This window comes from Pelophylax lessonae (assembly GCF_965119305.1).
Source record: "Pelophylax lessonae genome assembly, chromosome: 5".
Taxonomy (NCBI): Eukaryota; Metazoa; Chordata; class Amphibia; order Anura; family Ranidae; genus Pelophylax; species Pelophylax lessonae.
This window is the reverse complement of record NC_138772.1, coordinates 8,260,576-8,281,589: the sequence shown is the minus strand read 5'-3', so window position 1 is coordinate 8,281,589 and position 21,014 is coordinate 8,260,576. Positions and strand designations below refer to the sequence as shown.

The 21,014-nt window shown below is 46.4% G+C and overlaps 1 protein-coding gene across 1 annotated transcript in view; it reads right to left on the bottom strand.

Moving 5' to 3' along the window:
* The window catches only part of LOC309556401 (uncharacterized protein), a gene marked incomplete at its 5' end in the record, with an annotated part of 250,177 nt that overhangs the window by 106,199 nt on the left and 122,964 nt on the right, over positions 1–21,014 (bottom strand). The window contains 2 exons of the mRNA XM_082258865.1: positions 1,597–1,761; positions 10,373–10,537. Coding sequence (XP_082114991.1) covers positions 1,597–1,761; positions 10,373–10,537 — 330 coding nt within the window. The remainder of the gene's footprint in view (positions 1–1,596; positions 1,762–10,372; positions 10,538–21,014) is intronic.

Here is a 21,014-nt window from a genome sequence, read left to right as displayed (position 1 = left end):
GTTGGGCAGAAATCCAGGGAGAGCTGGCAGGCAGCATCACTGAAAACTCACCCCCAATTTTCTAGAATGTGCTGGAACCTTCTAGAAAAATGGGAGAAGAAGTAAGGTGGAGCTGCCTGGAGTATTCTGAGGGCCCTGAACAATACCCATCCTGGATTGGCAGGGGGCAAGCCCCCTCAAATACTCTGGGTCAGTCCAGCTGGGGAGGAGTTGTTCAGATGGAAGTTGGAGATGGAGTGTTAGGCTGTCGGTGGATTTTGAGGGAGATCCCTCATCTGGGGGGGGAGTGACCTTGGGCCTGGGCTCCGGTGCTGACAGGACCCTCTTCAAGACACACAGAGGTGTCCTTGACAGGAGGCATGGGAGCAAGGAGAGGACAGAGGGAGAACACTGGCAGGCAAGTTTTCAGGAGGGACAAGGAACAGCCAAGAGGGCTGGTGTGTGACACACAGTCAGGAGGACTGGGGGGCACGCCTGAGAGGACTGGGATGGATCAATCTGGGATGGGTGAAGAGCCAGCCAGGAAGACTATGGTGGCATGGGCAGTGAAAAGAGGCAGCTTCAGCCAAGAGGGCTAAAGAGGTGGTACTGGGAGCAGTAGCCACATACAGTATAGTATAGCACTAAGGACTACCAATTTTTTTTGCTACACTATAGGGGCCCACGGTTCCTGCCTGCAAAGGGCATTTGCTTTGGGACTGACTAAGCCAGTGTCAGATCCTCACATCAGTGCTAGCTGGCCCTGGGAGTGATAGTCTGCAAGCAAGTGTATGTACTGGGGGTTGAGGAGAAGAGATTGTATATACCGGAGTGTATATAGTTCAGTCTCTATACATTTTTGCAATCAAGTGGGCATCCCATATGCACCCTTCCCCATCCAAGTTTAATTCCCCTAAATAAAAAAAACAAAGCTGCAGGGACTTGTTCTTGTCTCTGAAAGACTGGAAATTTGTGTGCAAGGCTGTGCAGGGTGGGAGACGACTACATTCATCAGTGGCCACTATGGGGGTAGCGCTACATACAGTACATTGCGGAGCACTCGTGCCAAGCCACCATATTGTATTACAACTTAATCACCACTCTGCTTACATGCAACAGGTACATCTCTGACGTATGGACATCAGTGCTTTCTATGCAAGAAGAACATATTGTATGTGCAATATCAAGGGCAAAAAAGTGGTAGACTGTTTCTCTGACTATGGTAAAGGTCTCTGACTCTGTATACTTTGTTCATGTGTGTAGTTTGTTTGTGTGCTGTGTGTTATCTCTGTACCTGCTCTATGTGTATCTAATCTGCTCTGGTTGCATGCATTTGCTTTGGTTACATGTGTGAACCAAGGGAGGGAGAGTGCTGAGTCCCTGAAATGCTTTAAAAATGCTAAATAAAATCTTGCAAAAGACTGTACAAGCTAGTTTGGTGCTCTTGACGTTTTAGTAAACCCTTCAGAGGGTCTAGCAGGACACCACGGCTGCTGGTGAACAGCCTCTAAGACTGAATATCGCCCTTCTCATTGTAACATATCACCATAAGAGTCAGTGCTCCTACATCACAAAACGTTTTTATATTATACAGGAGTTTTAGATGCTTCTACTCACAGTAATTCCTCTATCCGGCTTGTGGTCAGGGCTGTCATGAGGTCACTGAAATGAGGACCCTCCAGATTGTTCCCCGACAGGTCAAGTTTCCCCAGGGTCTGGTTATCTCTTATGCCCAATACTAGGTGGTTGCAGGAACTGTCTATCAGATTATTGTAATTCAGACTGAAGGCAATAAAGGAAGAGAACAGAAAATATGCCTTAGTAATTATTCTGAAAGCATAACACCATTTTAACAAAGCATACCTGTCCTAAAAAGAAAGAGGGCAAAATAGCCAATCACCATAATAGCCAACCCTAATACGTTTCACTCCTGGATGGAGCTTAATCGAAGAGTACACTAGAGTACTCTACGATTAGGCTCCATCTGTGAGTGAAACACAGTAATGTTTGTTATACTAGGTGGACTTGTCTGAAGTTACTTCAATGAACCTAACCTTCGCGTTTACTGTGAGTGGCTATTTTCCCCTCTTTCTCCTAAAGACTGGTAAACTGGATATGGAGCAGTTCCTGACTGAGGAGAAGCTGCTCTTGATGCTGGGGAGACTGGAGAGGAGGCTTATTCCTGTAGAGCAGTGGTCCTCAACTCTGGTCCTCAGGGCCCGCTAACAGGCCAGATTTTAAGTATTACCTTGGGGAGATGCAGACTAGAGTACTGCAATCACTGAGCAGCAAATGATATCACCTGGGATGTATTTCAGTTATCTTGCAAACCTGGCCTGTTAGTGGGCCCTGTAGGCTAGGGTTGAGGACCACTGCTGTAGAGGAACAAAATGTTCTCAAGTCCATTTCAACTAAACTAAAAAACAAACTATAACCTCCTTTTCAGCTGTCCAATCACATCTGCTTTACAAAGCCAAGGATGCTGCTCATTTTTAAAGGAAGAGCACAGCTACTATAGACACGTGGAGTTAATTTACTAAAACTGAAGAGTGCAAAATCCTGGAAGCTGATTGATTTCTTTGCAGGGCTGCACCACATTTTGCACTGTTCAGTTTTAGTAAATCAACTGCATACTATGTGTGGAGGAATTGTGTTTGACTGTGCTGCTAGGAATTTCTCTTTGTAAGCCCAGAACTTGACCAATTCAGCAACTACGTTTAGTGCTGGACTGTGGCTGTCAGTGACCAATCCCCACTGGGACTCACTAAGGCTAGCCATACAGATAGTTTTTTTTTTGTTCAGCCGGGCAGCAGTACAAGCAGTTACAAGGAGCTACCTCAGTCAGTGAAGGGCTGGAGGGAGCTGTTTACAGGACATTTGAGTTAACCAGAGTGTCAAGAGTCAAGTCTCACTACAGTCAAGGACCTATAGAGTTAGCCAGAGTGTTAAAAGTCAAGTTCTACGGTAGTACAGTTCAGCAAGACAGTATTTTTCAAGCGTCAGTAAGCGTTGGTCTGCATCCAGCTGGCGTCAAGACAGCACTGACAGGCATTCTTTTTGCAAAGTGTCCCAATTGTACCTAGTAGAGCTAGAGGAGTATCCCACTCATTCCCTTCTCCCATCCCCAATATCAAATAAACAAAACAAACCAAAGATGCCGGAATGGTCATTGTCTCCAATCTCACACTTGGGTATTCAACTTAAATGGGCTGAAGGTGTCACCGGTAACCATGGCAGACCCACATCAGGCCCAATGCCTGGAAATCCTGCTACATTTGGGGGCTGGTTGGTTACTGGGCTGGTTGCCCCTGGCAGCGGCAGAAGAAAAAGTCGGAAAAGTAGATTTTTGTGCCCAGAACTGTTGTTCAAGTATCAAACCAAGTATGAGGCCGGATCTGCGGGAGGCAGGGAGAGTGGGATGAAGTTGAAAGTGCACATGGAAGGTTGCTTATGGCAATGCAAGTGTTCAAGAAAAGTTTGCAAAATGATGAGAACCTTTCAGATGGAGTATGAAATGTATTCTGCTGTCAGATATTGAAAAGCAGAGGGAACAAGAGTAAAAGTGCATGAATGCTGCAACTTCTTAACGGGAAGAGGTCCCAGTGGGGACGGTGAAGATGGCGTCAGGGGTCCCAGTGGGGACGGAGAAGATGGAGGCCGGGGGCACAGGAAGAGAGGTGCCAGGGGCCGGGTGTGTGTGCATGCTATGTGGACTGATGTTGACCGTGTGACCAACAGCGGGACATTTATCCTTTATAGCGGGTGCACGGATACTGTGAGGATCGTAGTTGGCCATGCCGGGAGGGGCAGTGGGGCTAGCCTCGGAGACAGTATGGAAGATGTAAATTGCACATGTATGGCTAGGAAGAGAACTATCAGCCGTGCGACTGACAGCGGGATTTTACTCTTGCCAAGCAAGGAAGAACAGCTGGCTTCAGTGAAGGAAGGCCCAGTTGTGGCCCTAGTGCAATTGAGGAGAGCGGATGCATGTCTGGCAAATTACATGTTCCACTTAGCAGCCATTTCCCTGTGGGCTAAAGTGCAAGAGTATTGCAGGGGAAGAGTTACATCACCGCACGGAAAAGCGCACTTCACTCACGCCTGCCCAACAGGAGGAGTCATCGCCCAACATGGCAAAAGGGTGGAGACAGCGGGAACATCCAGCCAATCAGGAGTGACCAAGGGAGTCCTATTAATACCCCCTCCTTCGGGTGTGGCTGTGATGGAGACACATGCAGGAGAGAGAAACATGGCGTTTGTGAGAGAATCGAAGAGTGTGACCGCTATCGCCGCTACCATGGGTGAAGATTCTGCTACGCAGATACCGGAGCAGATCCACCAGCCCAATCCATCCATAGTATGGGACACAGGCATCCGGATGGTGCCTGAAGGTGGACTCGCACTGTGCACGGGAAGCGGCTGAGAGTTCCTAGTAGAGGTATGTCCTCAATGTGCTACTGTTACCTTGAAAATGCAGGCGTGGGTCCAGTGCGGGCAGTGCGGCTATCTGCTGCTCCTGGCAGAGAGGAGCGAGGGCCGGCAAAAGAAGTTGTATGTTGCTTGGGAGTCCGGTCTCACTCAGGAGGTGACCGGGACAGAATCCAAGTTCCCCCGCGGAGGCAGACGGGGCATGTTGCATTTCATGATGCAACTGGAGGCCATGCCAGCAGCCAGTGGGCCTTCAGTGTTTGTAAGGGGGACTCGGTCGCAGAGCTCCCTAGGGAGGGGGTGCATGCCAGCACCGGCGGCTGGAGGGTGACCGGAAGATGCATCTACCACGGCAGTAGTGGCATTATCTGCTCCCATTGCTATTCAGCAGCCTGCAAAGCCTGCGGTTGTCCAAGCCTCACCCACCAGTACTAGTGGTGAGGAAGAAGCAGGCCTTGTGCCCATAGGATCCCCATACTTCCAATACAAATATGGCTCTATAGAAGAGGGGATCGACGACTGGGGGTCAGCTGATGAAACAGAGTGGGACTGGGGGTCAGAAGCTGGGAGCAGCTCCCCAGGTCCTGAAGTTGCAGCAACCATTGATAAGGAGGTCAAGGAAGCTATAGAGAGGGGGGACTTAGCTCAAAAGTTGGGATTCTGTGACACCTATGTTGAGAGGATTCCAGATCTCACCCCTGCAGGAAACATTGCTATAGCAGGAGATCAAAATGCGGCTTATGAGAACATGATACAGTGAGTGTCCACCCCATTTTCTCCACCTGGGAGAGGTAACAGGAGGACTCTTCCTCGGCTGTCCCGGATGCAGAGGTGGCTACAGAAAAAGGTGGCACTTGAATACGGTTACAATTACCCATATGCTCCTAGAGAGAAGTGATGCTACTTGTGGAGAAATTCAGGGATTTCTGGTGTGATGAGATCAGTGTTGGGGTAGTTACTCAAAAAATGTAACTAGTTACTAATTACTTCTGTAAATTGTAATGAGATTACTTTACTAGTTACTACATTTGAAAAGTAACTTCACTACTTATTACTTTACTGTCCTCTTTCTTAATTGACCGTGTAGAAGAAGATACATGAGACTCTTTCTGCATAGAGTTTATTGTATAAACACAGGCTTTGGGAAACATGAGAACAAAACCTGAAAAAACAGAATAAAACATAAAGTGCAACAAAAAGTCATAAACTTCATCCCTCTCTATTCTTCGAAATAACGATTGTATCACACGGCTTGGATAACGCAGGAAAGCGCGTTCCTATAGCCTAGTAAAGTAGTGTAGTTACTTCCTATAGCCTAGTAAAGTAGTGTAGTTACCAATATTAGTATTGTGACTAGTTACATTACTTCGTTACCAAAAAAAGTAATGTAGTTACTGTAATCAGTTACTTTGTAACTAGTTACCCCCAACACTGGATGAGATCATATGGGATTTCCTGTTTATTCCCAAACCCTACAGAGACTCACCAGAAGAGAAGTTAAAAGAAAGATTTAATGCTGTAAAAGCTCAGTGGAACTTTGGGCGCTCCATTTACATTGACAGAATGGAGGTCCTCCACCCAGATGGGTCAGGTCAGGCCTGGTCCATCAGAGTTAAGGATGAACAAGGCACTTATGTCTGGGTTCCCCATCCTGATTACTATATCTAAACGGAACAAGTGATTCATTTCAAACTTTCAAAACTGTGCATATTTGGCCAGCTGGCCATCACAACTGACCAAGGAACTCTTGAGAAAAAGAAAATGTAATGATTTACAAGCTTGTTGAGAGTGTTCAAGTTTCAATGCAGACCCCTTGGGCCATCAGGCCAGGGTCTTTGGAAGACTGTTGCTGTGTTAAACCCCTTGGGTCATCGGGCCAGGGTCTTTGTGGATTACAAATACTGCCTCAGAGTCATGGGGACCTGACTCAGTTTGGTGTGGGGTGGATGTAGCACCCTACAAGGTAGGTGCTAGGCAAAGTATAGTGGGCCTTGGCTGCCTAACAGCAGGGCCACGATTTTAGCTGGGCTGTCATGTCTCCTAGGTGTGGCTACTGAGGCTGGGGAGTCTCCCCACTGGCTCCATGAGAGGGTTCTCATTGGGCAGTGGAGGAAACCCAATCAGTGGCACATTCAGGCCTGTATCCACCCCAGAAAGGCAGATTCTGCCGCACAAGATTCTGGGAGTTGGTATAAGTTTGAAGGGAGTGCATGACGCAGCGTCTTTGGCGGGAAGCAGAGTCCCAGGAGGAAGAGTATGGCTGTCTCTCCTCCTGTCAGAAGGATCAGGTGTCCCAGGCGGCTTGCCTGAGGGGACAGAGAGCTGAGCTGAGCTGCGGATAGAATCTTGTGGGCCGAGGACCAGCAGAGCAGAGGGGGTCCAGTTTCAGGAAAGCATTCCCAGTTCGTGAGTACTGTAACTGTCCCTGGGGGTCTGCCTAGTAAAGAGGGGACCACTCCGGTGAAGGTCCAAGGGATCTAGAAGCTAGCTAGTGGTAAAGGGGGTGCCAGTGTTGACCCTGAAGTTCAGAGGGGGGGCCTAGTGAGAGGACCCTGAAGTGTAGAGGGGGTGCCTAGTGAGAGGACCCTGAAATGTAAAGGGGGCACCAGCGGTTAGGCCCTGAAGAGTTAAAGTGTACAGCGTGCAGAGTTGAGAGTTGCAGCAGCACAAGCAGTTACAAGGAGCTACCTCAGTCAGTGAAGGGCTGGAGGGAGCTGTTTACAGGACTTTTGAGTTAACCAGAGTGTCAAGAGTCAAGTCTTACTACAGTCAAGGACCTGTTGAGTTAACCAGAGTGTTAAAAGTCAAGACAGTATTTTTCAAGCATCAGTAAGCATTGGTCGGCATCCAGCTGGTGTCAAGACAGCGCTAACAGGCATTCTTTTTGCAAAGTGTCCCAATTGTATCTAGTTGAGCCAGAAGAGTATCCCACGCATTCCCTTCTCCCATCCCCTTTATCAAATAAACAAAACAAACCAAAGATGCGGGAATGGTCATTGTCTCCAATCTCACATATGGGTTTTCAGCTTAAATGGGCTGAAGGTGTCACCGGTAACCATGGCAGACCCACATCAGGCCCAATGCCTGGAAATCCTGCTACAATCAATTATATAAATATAAATATATATACATTAACAATTATATAAATGGTGTGAATCCAGACATAATTCATACATGTACAATGGAGATCGAAACTTTGGGCACCCCAGGTAAAAATTTGTATTAATGTGCATAAAGAAGCCAAGGAAAGATGGAAAAATCTCCAAAAGGCATCAAATTACAGATTAGACATTCTTATAATATGTCAACAAAAGTTAGATTTTATTTCCATCATTTACACTTTCAAAATAACAGAAAACCAAAAAATGACGTCTGCAAAAGTTTGGGCACCCTGCAGAGTTAATATCTTGTACTGCCCCCTTTGGTTAGTATCACAGCTTGTAAGCGCTTTTTGTAGCCAGCCAAGAGTCTTTCAATTCTTGTTTGAGGTATATTTGCCCATTCTTCCTTACAAAAGTCTTCCAGTTCTTTGAGATTTCTGGGCTGTCTGTCATGCACTGCTCTTTTAAGGCCTATCCATAGATTTTCAATTATGTTGAGGGCAGGAGATTGTGAAGGCCATGGCAAAACCTTCAGTTTACGCCTCTTGATGTAATCCCCCGTGGATTTCGAGGTGTGTTTAGGATCATTATCCATTTGTAGAAGCCATCCTCTCTTTAACTTCAGCTTTTTCACAGATGGCATCAAGTTACCATCCAAAATTTGCTGAAATTTTATTGAATCAATTTTTCCTTCTACTCGTGAGATGTTCCTTGTGCCACTGGCTGCAATACAACCCCAAAGCATGATTGATCCACCCCCATGCTTAACTGGTTGCCGACCGCCGCACGACTATATACTGCGGCGGTCAGCCCCGGCCAGGCAGAGTGACGTAGGGGTACGTCACTCGCCTGTCACTGACTTGTGAGCCAATTGCGGGTGGGCGCGCGCCCGCCCCGGCTGGTTCACTGACAAGTCAGTGCGTGTGACCAGCGGACCCGATCGTCCGGTGAAGGGAGAAAGGCGGAACGGCTTATGTAAACAAGCCGCCCGTCATTCTCCCTGGTGTAAAAATGAAGATCAGACGGTTCTACTATGTAGGACCGTTGATCTTTGTTTTTACACCAATAGCCATGTCCCACTACAGTTAGAAACACGCCCCTAGGACACACTTAACCCCTCCCTCTCCAAAACAGTTAACCCCTTCCCTGCCAGTGTCATTTTACAGTAACAGTGCATATGTATAGCACTGATTACTGCAGTAATGTCACTGGTAACCCCAAAAGTGTCAAAAATGTCAGTCAAGGGTCCGATCTGTCCGCCGCAATGTCGCAGTACCGAAAAAAAATTGCAGATCGCCGCCATTACACGTTAAAAAAAAAAACACCAAAAATGACAAAAATCTTTGTTAGTAAACGCGAAAACTTTTGCGCAAACCAATCAAAATACGCTTTTTGCGATTTTTTTTTACCAAACATATGTAGCATAAAACAAATTGGCCGAAAATGTAAAAAAATTTTGATTTTTACATTTTTTTGGGGGGAATTTCATATAAAAAAATGTGAAAAATATTGTTATTTTTGCAAAATTGACGCTCTTTTTTTGTTTAGAGCGCATGATCAAAAAATCGCACAGGTGATCAAATACCACCAAAAGAAAGCTCTGTTTGTGGGAAAAAAAGGACGTCAAATTCGTTTAGGTACAGTGTCGCACGACCGCGCAATTGTCCGCAGTAAAAAAACGCAAAAAAAACCCTGGTCTTTTAGCAGTCAAATCCCCCGGGGCTTAAGTGGTTAACAGTTGGACAGAGGTTATTTTCATTAAATTCTGTGCCCCTTCTTCTCCAAACATACCTTTGCCGATTCTGGCCAAAAAGTTCAATTTTAACCTCATCGGTCCACAGAACTTGTTTCCAAAATGCATCAGGCTTGTCTATATGTTCATTTGCAAAGTTCAAACGCTGATTTTTGTGGTGAGGACGTAGAAGAGGTTTTCTTCTGATGACTCTTCCATGAAGACCATATTTGTACAAGTATCTCTTTATAGTGGAATAGTGTACCACAACTCCGGTGTCTGCCAGATCTTTCTGGAGGGATTGCGCAGTCAAACATGGGTTTTGAATTGTTTTTCTCACAATCCTGCGAGCTGTTCTGTCTGATATTTTTCTTGGTCTTCCAGATCTTGCTTTAACTTCCACTGTTCCTGATGACTGCCATTTCTTAATTACATTCCGAACAGAGGATATTGACATCTGAAAACGCTTTGCTATCTTCTTATAACCTTCTCCAGCTTTGTGAGCGTCAACTATTTTCAGTTTCAGTTTTCTAGACAACTGCTTAGAAGATCCCATGGTGCTGATTGTTTGGGCTAGGTCAGATGAGTCTGGGCATTTAAAACCTTTGGGATTGAAATCACCTGGTCTTCCCAGACGATGATTGAGAACAATCCATGACACTGGCAGGTCTCAGCCTTGCAAAAGGGGCAGTGCATGCTATAAATTCTGCAGGGTGCCCAAACTTTTGCAGACACCATTTTTTTGTTTTCTGTAATTTTGAAAGTGTCAATGATGGAAATAAAATCTAACTTTTGTTGACATATTATAAGAATGTCTAATCTGTAATTTGATGCCTTTTGGAGATTTTTCCATCTTTCCTTGGCTTCTTTATGCACATTAATACAAATTTTTACCTGGGGTGCCCAAAATTTTGATCTCCACTGTAAATGTTCTTGGAATGTTTCAGTGAGTAATGACATTTGTCACATTTTAGGTGAATTGGTCATTAAGGAATTTTTGGTGATCCTAGAATACATTTAGGATTTAACCCCAATAAAAGTAAGCCAGTGGTCTTTCATTTATTTATTTTTTTTTTGGATGTAAATCTTGTCCTAGAAAAAGTAAGGTTTTAATCAGTCCTGTTATACTTACTACAATTCCTCTATCTGGCTTGTGGTCAGAGCTGTCATCAGATCACTGAAATGAGGACCGACCAGATTATTTCCACAAAGGTGAAGTCTCCTCAGTGTCTTATTATTTCTTATTCCTGATGCCAGGTGGGGGCAGGAACTGTCTGTCAGGTGATTATCATTCAGACTAAAGAAAAAAAAAAAGAGGAAAACATCTTAAAGACCTGCATAACCTACCTGATTAATATTTAGCTATTAAAGCACAGTGAATCTGTAATAATTGCAATACCATTGAAATAATATACTGTTTTTACCCTTTATTGCATCTCACTGTTGATGATCTCTTGCAGCTTCTTTGTAGGAGAGGAGTTTCCCAATAGTGGCAACTGTGGACCATGCCTTTGCAATCATTAAGGTCAATTGTAGTCTTCATAGGAGGTATGTGTAGCAGTATGACAATGCAGAAATACAATTGGGAGACATAGATACAGTGCATTGCGAAAGTATTCGGTTCCCTTGAACTTTTCCACCTTTTGCCACATTTCAGGCTTCAAACATAAAGATATAAAACTGTATTTTTTTTTTTGAAGAATCAACAACAAGTGGGACACAATCATGAAGGGGAAATAAATTTATTGGATATTTCAAACTTTTTTAACAAATAGCCCCCTGAAGTTAATACTTTGTAGCGCCACCTTTTGCTGTGATTACAGCTGTAAGTCGCTTGGGGTATGTCTATCAGTTTTGCACATCGAGAGACTGAAATTTTTGCCCATTCCTCCTTGCAAAACAGCTCGAGCTCAGTGAGGTTGGATGGAGAGCGTTTGTGAACAGCAGTTTTAAGTTCTTTCCACAGATTCTCGATTGGATTCAGGTCTGGACTTGTCTGGATATGTTTATTTGTGAACCATTCCATTGTAAATTTTGCTTTATGTTTTGGATCATTGTCTTGTTGGAAGACAAATCTCTGTTCCAGTCTCAGGTCTTTTGCAGACTTCATCAGGTTTTCTTCCAGAATGGTCCTGTATTTGGCTCCATCCACCTTCCCATCAATTTTAACCATCTTCCCTGTCCCTGCTGAAGAAAAGCAGGCCCAAACCATGTTTGACAGTGGGGATGGTGTGTTCAGAGTGATGAGCTGTGTTGCTTTTACGCCAAACATAACATTTTGCATTGTTGCCAAAAAGTTTGATTTTGGTTTCATCTGACCAGAGCCCCTTCTTCCACATGTTTGGTGTCTCCCAGGTGGCTTGGGGCAAACTTTAAACGACACTTTTTTATGGATATCTTTAAGAAATGGCTTTCTTCTTGCCACTCTTCCATAAAGGCCAGATTTGTGCAGTATACGACTGATTGTTGTCCTATGGACAGAGTCTCCCACCTCAGCTGTAGATCTCTGCAGTTCATCCAGAGTGATCATGGGCCTCTTGGCTGCATCTCTGATCAGTCTTCTCCTTGTATGAGCTGAAAGTTTAGAGGGACGGCCAGGTCTTCGTAGATTTGCAGTGGTCTGATACTCCTTCCATTTCAATATTATCGCTTGCACAGTGCTCCTTGGGATGTTTAAAGCCTGGGAAATCTTTTTGTATCCAAATCCGGCTTTAAACTTCTCCACAACAGTATCTCGGACCTGCCTGGTGTGTTCCTTGTTCTTCATGATACTCTCTGCGCTTTAAACGTACCTCTGAGACTATCACAGTGCAGGTGCATTTATACAGAGACTTGATTACACACAGGTGGATTCTATTTATCATCATTAGTCATTTAGGTCAACATTGGATCATTCAGAGATCCTCACTGAACTTCTGGAGAGAGTTTGCTGCACTGAAAGTAAAGGGGCTGAATAATTTTGCACGCCCAATTTTTCAGTTTTTTATTTGTTAACAAAGTTTGAATTATCCAATAAATTTTGTTCCACTTCATGATTGTGTCCCACTTGTTGTTGATTCTTCAAAAAAAATTACAGTTTTATATCTTTATGTTTGAAGCCTGAAAGTGGCAAAAGGTCGAAAAGTTCAAGGGGGCCGATTACTTTTGTAATGCACTATAGCTGCAAAGGGTGGGCCAACTTGATATTGAACCCTACGGACTAAGACTGGGATGCCATTAAAGTTCATGTGTGTGTAAAGGCAGGCATCCTAATACTTTTGGTAATATAGTGTATCTATGTTGGGGAGGGGTTAATAATTCAAAAAACAAGATTTTTGTAAGCTCTTACCGTAAAATCTGTTTCTCTGAAGTCCATTGACAGACGCAGCCTCCATCTTCATTAGCCATTGGGTTATGCTGCCCCCTGCAGGAGTAGTTCTAGGCAGGAAAAAGGAAAAATCTCCACGCCCAAGGAGCTGTCCCCACAGGCATAACCCACACACCCTCTGCTCCAGCAAACCAGTTTAGTCGTAAGCAGTGAAGAAGAGAGAGAAAACCATCCCCATATCAGAGGGGCGGGTGTTGCGTCTGTCAATGGACTTCAGAGAAACAGATTTTACGGTAAAATCTTACAAAAATCTTGTTTTCTCTATCGTCCATTGACAGACGCAACCTCCATCTTCATTAGCCATTGGGACGTCCCAAAGCAGTGTAGGTATGAGGGGTGGGAAGAACGCAACCAGATAGTAACGTAAACTCCAAAGGCTAAACTAACGCCAACTGGGTAACATGAAGCTCAACCAAAACAAAAGGAGCTCACCCAGGCGAAAAAAACCCTAAGAGAAACAAAACATTCCCTTACGAAACAGCAGCCTGCAAAACCTTGCGGCCAAAAGAGGCATCCAAAGATGCCAACAAATCCACCTTGTAGAATTTTGCAAAAGTGTGCACTGACGACCAAGTCGCTGTCTTAAAAACTTGTACAACAGAGGCCCGATGGCAAAAAAGCCCGAGAGGCACTCAACGCCTAGTAGAATGCGCCTCCACAGGGATAGGAGGAACCTGACTCCTGAGTGAATAAGCCTGAACAACCGTCTGCCTGATCCATCTTCATATAGTCACAGCAGACACAGCCAAACCTTTTCGAGGTCCGTCCGTAAGGACAAAGAGAGAGTCCGTTTTTCTAAAAGACTCAGTAACCTGTTAGATAAACCCTTATCGCCCGAACCACATCCAGAGAGTGCAAGGCAAATTCCTTGGGATGCTTAGGCTTAGGACGTAAGGAAGGCAACACAATGTCTTCATTGAGATAAAAATCCGACACCACCTTAGGGAGGAAGGACAGATTAGGTCGGAGAACCACTTTATCTCTGTGGACCACCAAATAAGGCGAACGACAGGACAGCGCCGCCAAATCAGACACTCTGCGAGCAGAAGTAATAGACACCAGGAAGGCAACCTTCTGCAACAAAGAAAGCAGAGAAATCTCCCTAATATTCTAAAAAGGAGGCTTTTGAAGAACAGACAAAACCAGTTTGAGATCCCACGGAGGCAACGGGGATCTCCTCGGAGGAGCCAGATGACGCACCCCCTGGATAAAAGTGCAAATCAAGCTATTAGTAGCCAATGGACATTGGAAGTAAATAGCCAAGGCCGACACTTGGCCCTTGATTGTGCCCAAAGCCAATCGCTGCTCAACTCCTTTTTGTAAAAAGGCCAAAACCTTAGCTATAGTGACCCGTACGGATGGCGACAGAGCAGATTTCCTGAAATTGATTGTCCATCCGAAATCCTAAAGGGTCTGAACTGTAATTAAGATGTTGCCCAACAGATCCGAATGAGAGTCTGCTCGCAACAGGAGATCATCTGGATATCCCAAAATTGAAATTCCTCTCTGGCATAACAAGGCCAGCACCGGGGCCAGGACCTTGGTAAAAACTCTGGGAGCGGGGGCGAGACCAAAGGGTAACGCCACAAACTGAAAGTGCTCCTCTGCCACAGCAAAGCAGAGGAATCGCTGATGTCCCTTGAATATGGGGACGTGCAGTTACGCATCTTTGATATCGATGGAGGCCAGAAAATCCCCCTGATTCATGAACGTCAGCACCCACCGAATGGACTCTATTCAAAACTTCTGCACCCGCACAAAGTGGTTCAGAGCCTTGAGATCCAGGATTGGACGCACCTTGCCCTCCTTTCATGGCACCGTGAACAGGTTTGAATAGAAACCTTGAGCGCGTTCCTGTGGGGGAACTGGCACAATCACTCCTTGAGCCAGGAGATCCTGCACAGCCTCCCGGAGATCTTTCAAGCACTCTGGAGACAGGTGAAGATTTAATTGAAAAAACCTGTCCCCCCGGCCGGGACCAAAATTCGATCTTGTACCCAAAATTAATCAGTTTGCAAACCCATTTGTCTTGAATGAAGGAAATCCAGGGTTCCTGAAAGAAGCGCAGACGTCCCCCCACCCCAGACACAGGCGAGGGCACCCCTTCATGCTGAAGAGGACTTGTCTCTGGAACCGGGCTGACTGGCCTTGGCCTTGCCCCAGTGCTTCTTAGTCCCTCCAGGAGCTCTGAATGGCTTACCTTTTTCTTTCGCACCGGAGGCACGAAAAAAAAGCACCTATGAGCGGTAAAGGAAGGTCCCCGCTTGGCATGGGGCGTTTTACCTTTGGAGGATTGAGGAAGAAGAGTACTCTTCCTGCCAGTCAGACCCTTGATCAACTCATCCAGTAAGTTGTCAAACAAACTCTCTCCCAGAAAAGGGAGATATGTCAGGGCTTTCTTGAAAGCCTGGTCAGCGGACCAGCTCTTTAGCCAAACCATGCGCTGGAGGGCAATCCCCACAGCTGAAACTCTGGTCACCAGGAGAGCCGCATCAAGGGACACATCACACAGGAACACCAGGGCCTGAGCCATCTGGTTCAAGAGTTCCATCAGCTCTGGGGGAACTATGTCAGGGTCCAAGTTCCCTTTTCAGAACCTTAATCCATTCCGTAACCGTCTGTGACACCAAAACAGACACAAAAAACGGTTTTAGAATAGAACCCGCCAACACGTGAAGATGGCGGGAAAGGGACTCCACCTGCCTGTCCACCGGATCCATAAAAACTGGGGAATCCTGCCCAGGCACAATGTCCGGGTGTCACACTGAGCGGGTCAGAGGGTGCATTTACAGCCTGGGAATCCATAATCAATGTAAAAGAAAAACGGTGTACTGTCACTTTAAGAAGCACCAATCGCGGTTCCCACTGCCGATCGCAGAGGTCTGCGGAGTCCCCCTTAAATATACACTGACAGCAGAGTGTGCAGGGATATGCCCACAAAGACCCCCGTACTATACCACCTCCAGAGAAAAAAACCTCCTGAACCGGACTGTGCAGCAGGAAGAAGAGTCACAGGAAGTGACCTCGGCCTGTATGTGAACGGTCACGCTGCCTGTGTAGCTCAATAGGACTACACAAAAATGGATGCCAATGCATTTAAATAGGAAGCACAGGTAAAATGGCTGCCCCATACAAGTCAATGGGAAAAAAAATTATACATTGACCACACTTAAGATGGCGACGCCCACGGCGTGCCATGAGGCCAGGGACCAGAATGAAGGCCTCAAGGTTCTACAAGCAGACCCAGCAAGAAACAAGGTACGATTGCCACCCCCCCCCTCAGGACGCCCAGGCGCCCCAGTTACATAACCCCCTGTGGGGATGGGAGAGGGAGACAGGGCACAGGGCCGGGTACCTGACAGGCCAGGGGGATCTTTTAGGAAGACCAGGTCCTATTATTCCCAGGAGAGGGCCCACATCCCCCCAAGACCACCAAGGGACAAGTAGGTCCCATTTACTCACCATACCATGAACCGGGTGGGCTCCGCTCCGGGCAGACCACCTCCCACCCGAAGTGGGGGTGCTGCAAGCCGAGCGGTACGCTGCGACTTAGGGCGTTCCAGGTCGTCGCGTCACGGCGAGACATCCACTCACCAGCTCGTCCCCATTAGGGATGATCGAACTTTTGAAAAGTTCGGTTCGACCAGAACACCCGAACTTCACGAAAGTTCGGTTCGGATTTCAGAACCCCATTGAAATCAATGGGACCCGAACTTCTGTAATCAAAAAACACCATTTTTAAGCCCTAAAACCCAATAAATGCCCCTAAAAAGTGCCTAGGGTTCTGGGTCATGCCCCAGGGACTATTAATCACACAAAAAAAAGTTCTTAAAAATTGTCGTTTTTGATAGATAGCCAATTATTGAAAAAATTAAAAAAAAAAAAAAAAAAAAAGAGATTTCTTTGGATTTAGTGTCTGGGGGTTCTAAAAAGTGTACCTGTGAAGTTTCCACTCTGTAGCATGTCCAGAACCAGAATTACAGCATACCAAACCTTCAAAAATGACTTTTTTGCTTAACCGCACCTTTCTTTTGCTCCTAATCAACGGCTCAGCCAATGTGTATGATGGGGACATAATGCAGTGCACTGGGAACAAGATTAGAGGTTTTTTTGGAAAAAGGTGCTGTCTCTTTAAATGTGCATATAATTAACGGGTGTATTTCCACAATGGGGCTTTTATTACCAAATGTTTCAAGAAGTCCAAAGATGTATGTAATTGCACTTTATTTCATGTAAAATGGTGTTTGGTGCACTTTAACTTGAAATCTCACAAGAAACAGACATATATGCACGGATACATTGAGGGTTAGGGGTAGGGGCCACAATGTAGTGCAGAGTGAACAAGATTAGAGATGTTTTGGATGAATACTGTTGTCTCTTGACTTTGAATAGAAGTAAAGGATGCTTAAAAATTGGGCATTTGGTGGTGCGGACGATGCCTTGACACCATATCCCTATGAAAGTGCTGGTAATGAAAGCAATAATTGCCTTTGTAAGGAAAAAAATTACAATGATATGCATCTGTGTGACAGGTGCGCAAAAATTGTTGTTTGGGTGTTGGCGGAGCCATACCACTGTAAGCCCAAAGAGCTGGTGTTGAAGAAGGCGTAAAAATTATGAAGGTGTGCACCTGTGGAACAGGTGCGCAAACATGGTAGTTTTGGTGTTGGCGGAGCCTCCCCACCATAACCCCAAAGAGCTGGCTTTGAAGGAGGCCCAAAAATTGTAAAGGTGTGCACCTGTGGAACAGGTTCGCAAACATGGTAGTTTTTGTTTAGCATAGCCTCCCCACCTTAACCCCAAAGAGCTGGTGTTGAAGGAGGCCCAAAAATTGTAAAGGTGTGCACCTGTGGAACAGGTGCGCAAACATTGTAGTTTTTGTTTTAGCATAGCCTCCCCACCTTAACCCCAAAGAGCTGGCGTTGAAGGAGGCCCAAAAATTGTAAAGGTGTGCACCTGTGGAACAGGTGCGCAAACATTGTAGTTTTTGTTTTAGCATAGCCTCCCCACCTTAACCCCAAAGAGCTGGTGTTGAAGGAGGCCCAAAAATTGTAAAGGTGTGCACCTGTGGAACAGGTGCGCAAACATTGTCGTTTTTGTTTTAGCATAGCCTCCCCACCTTAACCCCAAAGAGCTGGTGTTGAAGGAGGCCCAAAAATTGTAAAGGTGTGCACCTGTGGAACAGGTTCGCAAACATGGTAGTTTTTGTTTAGCATAGCCTCCCCACCTTAACCCCAAAGAGCTGGTGTTGAAGGAGGCCCAAAAATTGTAAAGGTGTGCACCTGTGGAACAGGTGCGCAAACATTGTCGTTTTTGTTTTAGCATAGCCTCCCCACCTTAACCCCAAAGAGCTGGCGTTGAAGGAGGCCCAAAAATTGTAAAGGTGTGCACCTGTGGAACAGGTGCGCAAACATTGTAGTTTTTGTTTTAGCATAGCCTCCCCACCTTAACCCCAAAGAGCTGGTGTTGAAGGAGGCCAAAAAATTGTAAAGGTGTGCACCTGTGGAACAGGTGCGCAAACATTGTCGTTTTTGTTTTAGCATAGCCTCCCCACCTTAACCCCAAAGAGCTGGTGTTGAAGGAGGCCCAAAAATTGTAAAGGTGTGCACCTGTGGAACAGGTGCGCAAACATTGTCGTTTTTGTTTTAGCATAGCCTCCCCACCTTAACCCCAAAGAGCTGGTGTTGAAGGAGGCCCAAAAATTGTAAAGGTGTGCACCTGTGGAACAGGTTCGCAAACATGGTAGTTTTTGTTTAGCATAGCCTCCCCACCATAACCCCAAAGAGCTGGTGTTGAAGGAGGCCCAAAAATTGTAAAGGTGTGCACCTGTGGAACAGGTGCGCAAACATTGTCGTTTTTGTTTTAGCATAGCCTCCCCACCTTAACCCCAAAGAGCTGGCGTTGAAGGAGGCCCAAAAATTGTAAAGGTGTGCACCTGTGGAACAGGTGCGCAAACATTGTAGTTTTTGTTTTAGCATAGCCTCCCCACCTTAACCCCAAAGAGCTGGTGTTGAAGGAGGCCCAAAAATTGTAAAGGTGTGCACCTGTGGAACAGGTGCGCAAACATTGTCGTTTTTGTTTTAGCATAGCCTCCCCACCTTAACCCCAAAGAGCTGGTGTTGAAGGAGGCCCAAAAATTGTAAAGGTGTGCACCTGTGGAACAGGTTCGCAAACATGGTAGTTTTTGTTTAGCATAGCCTCCCCACCTTAACCCCAAAGAGCTGGTGTTGAAGGAGGCCCAAAAATTGTAAAGGTGTGCACCTGTGGAACAGGTGCGCAAACATTGTCGTTTTTGTTTTAGCATAGCCTCCCCACCTTAACCCCAAAGAGCTGGCGTTGAAGGAGGCCCAAAAATTGTAAAGGTGTGCACCTGTGGAACAGGTGCGCAAACATTGTAGTTTTTGTTTTAGCATAGCCTCCCCACCTTAACCCCAAAGAGCTGGTGTTGAAGGAGGCCCAAAAATTGTAAAGGTGTGCACCTGTGGAACAGGTGCGCAAACATTGTCGTTTTTGTTTTAGCATAGCCTCCCCACCTTAACCCCAAAGAGCTGGTGTTGAAGGAGGCCCAAAAATTGTAAAGGTGTGCACCTGTGGAACAGGTGCGCAAACATTGTCGTTTTTGTTTTAGCATAGCCTCCCCACCTTAACCCCAAAGAGCTGGTGTTGAAGGAGGCCCAAAAATTGTAAAGGTGTGCACCTGTGGAACAGGTGCGCAAACATTGTCGTTTTTGTTTTAGCATAGCCTCCCCACCTTAACCCCAAAGAGCTGGTGTTGAAGGAGGCCCAAAAATAGTAAAGGTGTGCACCTGTGGAACAGGTGCGCAAACATTGTCGTTTTTGTTTTAGCATAGCCTCCCCACCTTAACCCCAAAGAGCTGGTGTTGAAGGAGGCCCAAAAATTGTAAAGGTGTGCACCTGTGGAACAGGTGCGCAAACATTGTCGTTTTTGTTTTAGTATAGCCTCCCCACCTTAACCCCAAAGAGCTGGTGTTGAAGGAGGCCCAAAAATTGTAAAGGTGTGCACCTGTGGAACAGGTGCGCAAACATTGTCGTTTTTGTCATAACCAAAATGAGGTTCTGTGAACGTAAAGAGAATGAGAGGAGGGTTTGAGGGTGGCACCATGGTCCAGGCTTAAACTGAGGCTCAACTGCCACATCACAACGATAGCCTAGTCTACAAGGTCTGCATCAGGTGCATCAAAGCTTGATATCCACGACTGATTCATCTTAATGAATGTCAAACGGTCGACTGAGTCGGTGGAGAGTCTAGTTCGATGGTCTGTGACGAATCCTCCTGCTGCGCTGAATGCCCGTTCCGATAGGACACTGGAAGCAGGGCAGGCCAACAACTCCATGGCATACTGGGCCAGTTCTGGCCAGTGGTCTAATCTTAAGACCCAGTATGCCAGTGGATCGGATTCGTCACATGAAAAGCCCTCTGTGTCACTTTGTGCCCTCACGTAATCGTCCACCATGTGATGCAGACGGTGTCGATGCGATGTGGCAGCTGAGAGGCCTGGGCGGTGAGGACTAAAAAAAGACCGAAAGGCATCCGTCAACCGCACGCCTTCTCCAACGCTCCTCTCGTGACCACCAGTAGAATCCATGGTAGGTTGTCCCCGCCCCTGCACCCTACGGGAGTCGGGGAACATGTTCACCAGATTCCTCTTGAGACTGTCCTCAAGGGATTTGATCCTGTGGACTCTATGGGTGGATGGGAAAAGCTCCGAGACTTTACACTTGTACCGGGGGTCAAGTAGGGTGGCCAACCAATAGTGGTTAGTCTCTTTAATGGCCTTGATTCTGGGGTCCTTTCGCAGGCTCTGGAGCATGATGTTTCCCATGCGTCGCAAATTAGCGAAGGCCTGAGAAGCTGACTCCTCGGGGTCACTCATAACGACATTATCTTCAACGGGCTCCTCCTCCTCCCAGCCACGTACTACTCCAAAGTGTCCCGAGGGAGTCAAACTAGGCCTTGCAGATTGCCGCATGTCTTCCTCCTCCTCCTCCTCAAACCCTGCAAAAGTTCCCGCAGAATCGTCCTCCTCCTCCTCTTCCACCCCTGGATCCTGCTCGGGCCTCTGGGAGCTAGGCATAATGGGGTCAGGATTCTCAGGATAAAGGGGGCCTTGAGAGGCAAGGAAGTCCTCCTCTTCCTCCTGCTGCTCTGCCTCCAGTGCCCTGTCCATAATGCCACGCAGAGTGTGCTCCAACAAAAACAGTACCGGTAGGGTGTCACTGATGCATGCGCTGTCCCGGCTGACCATCCTTGTGGCCTCCTCAAATGGCGAGAGGACAGCGCATGCATCCTTAATCAAAAGCCACTGCCGTGGTGAAAAGAAGCCCAGGCGCGCAGAGCCAGTGCTGGTGCCGTACTCGCATAGGTATTCATTGAGGGCCCTCTGCT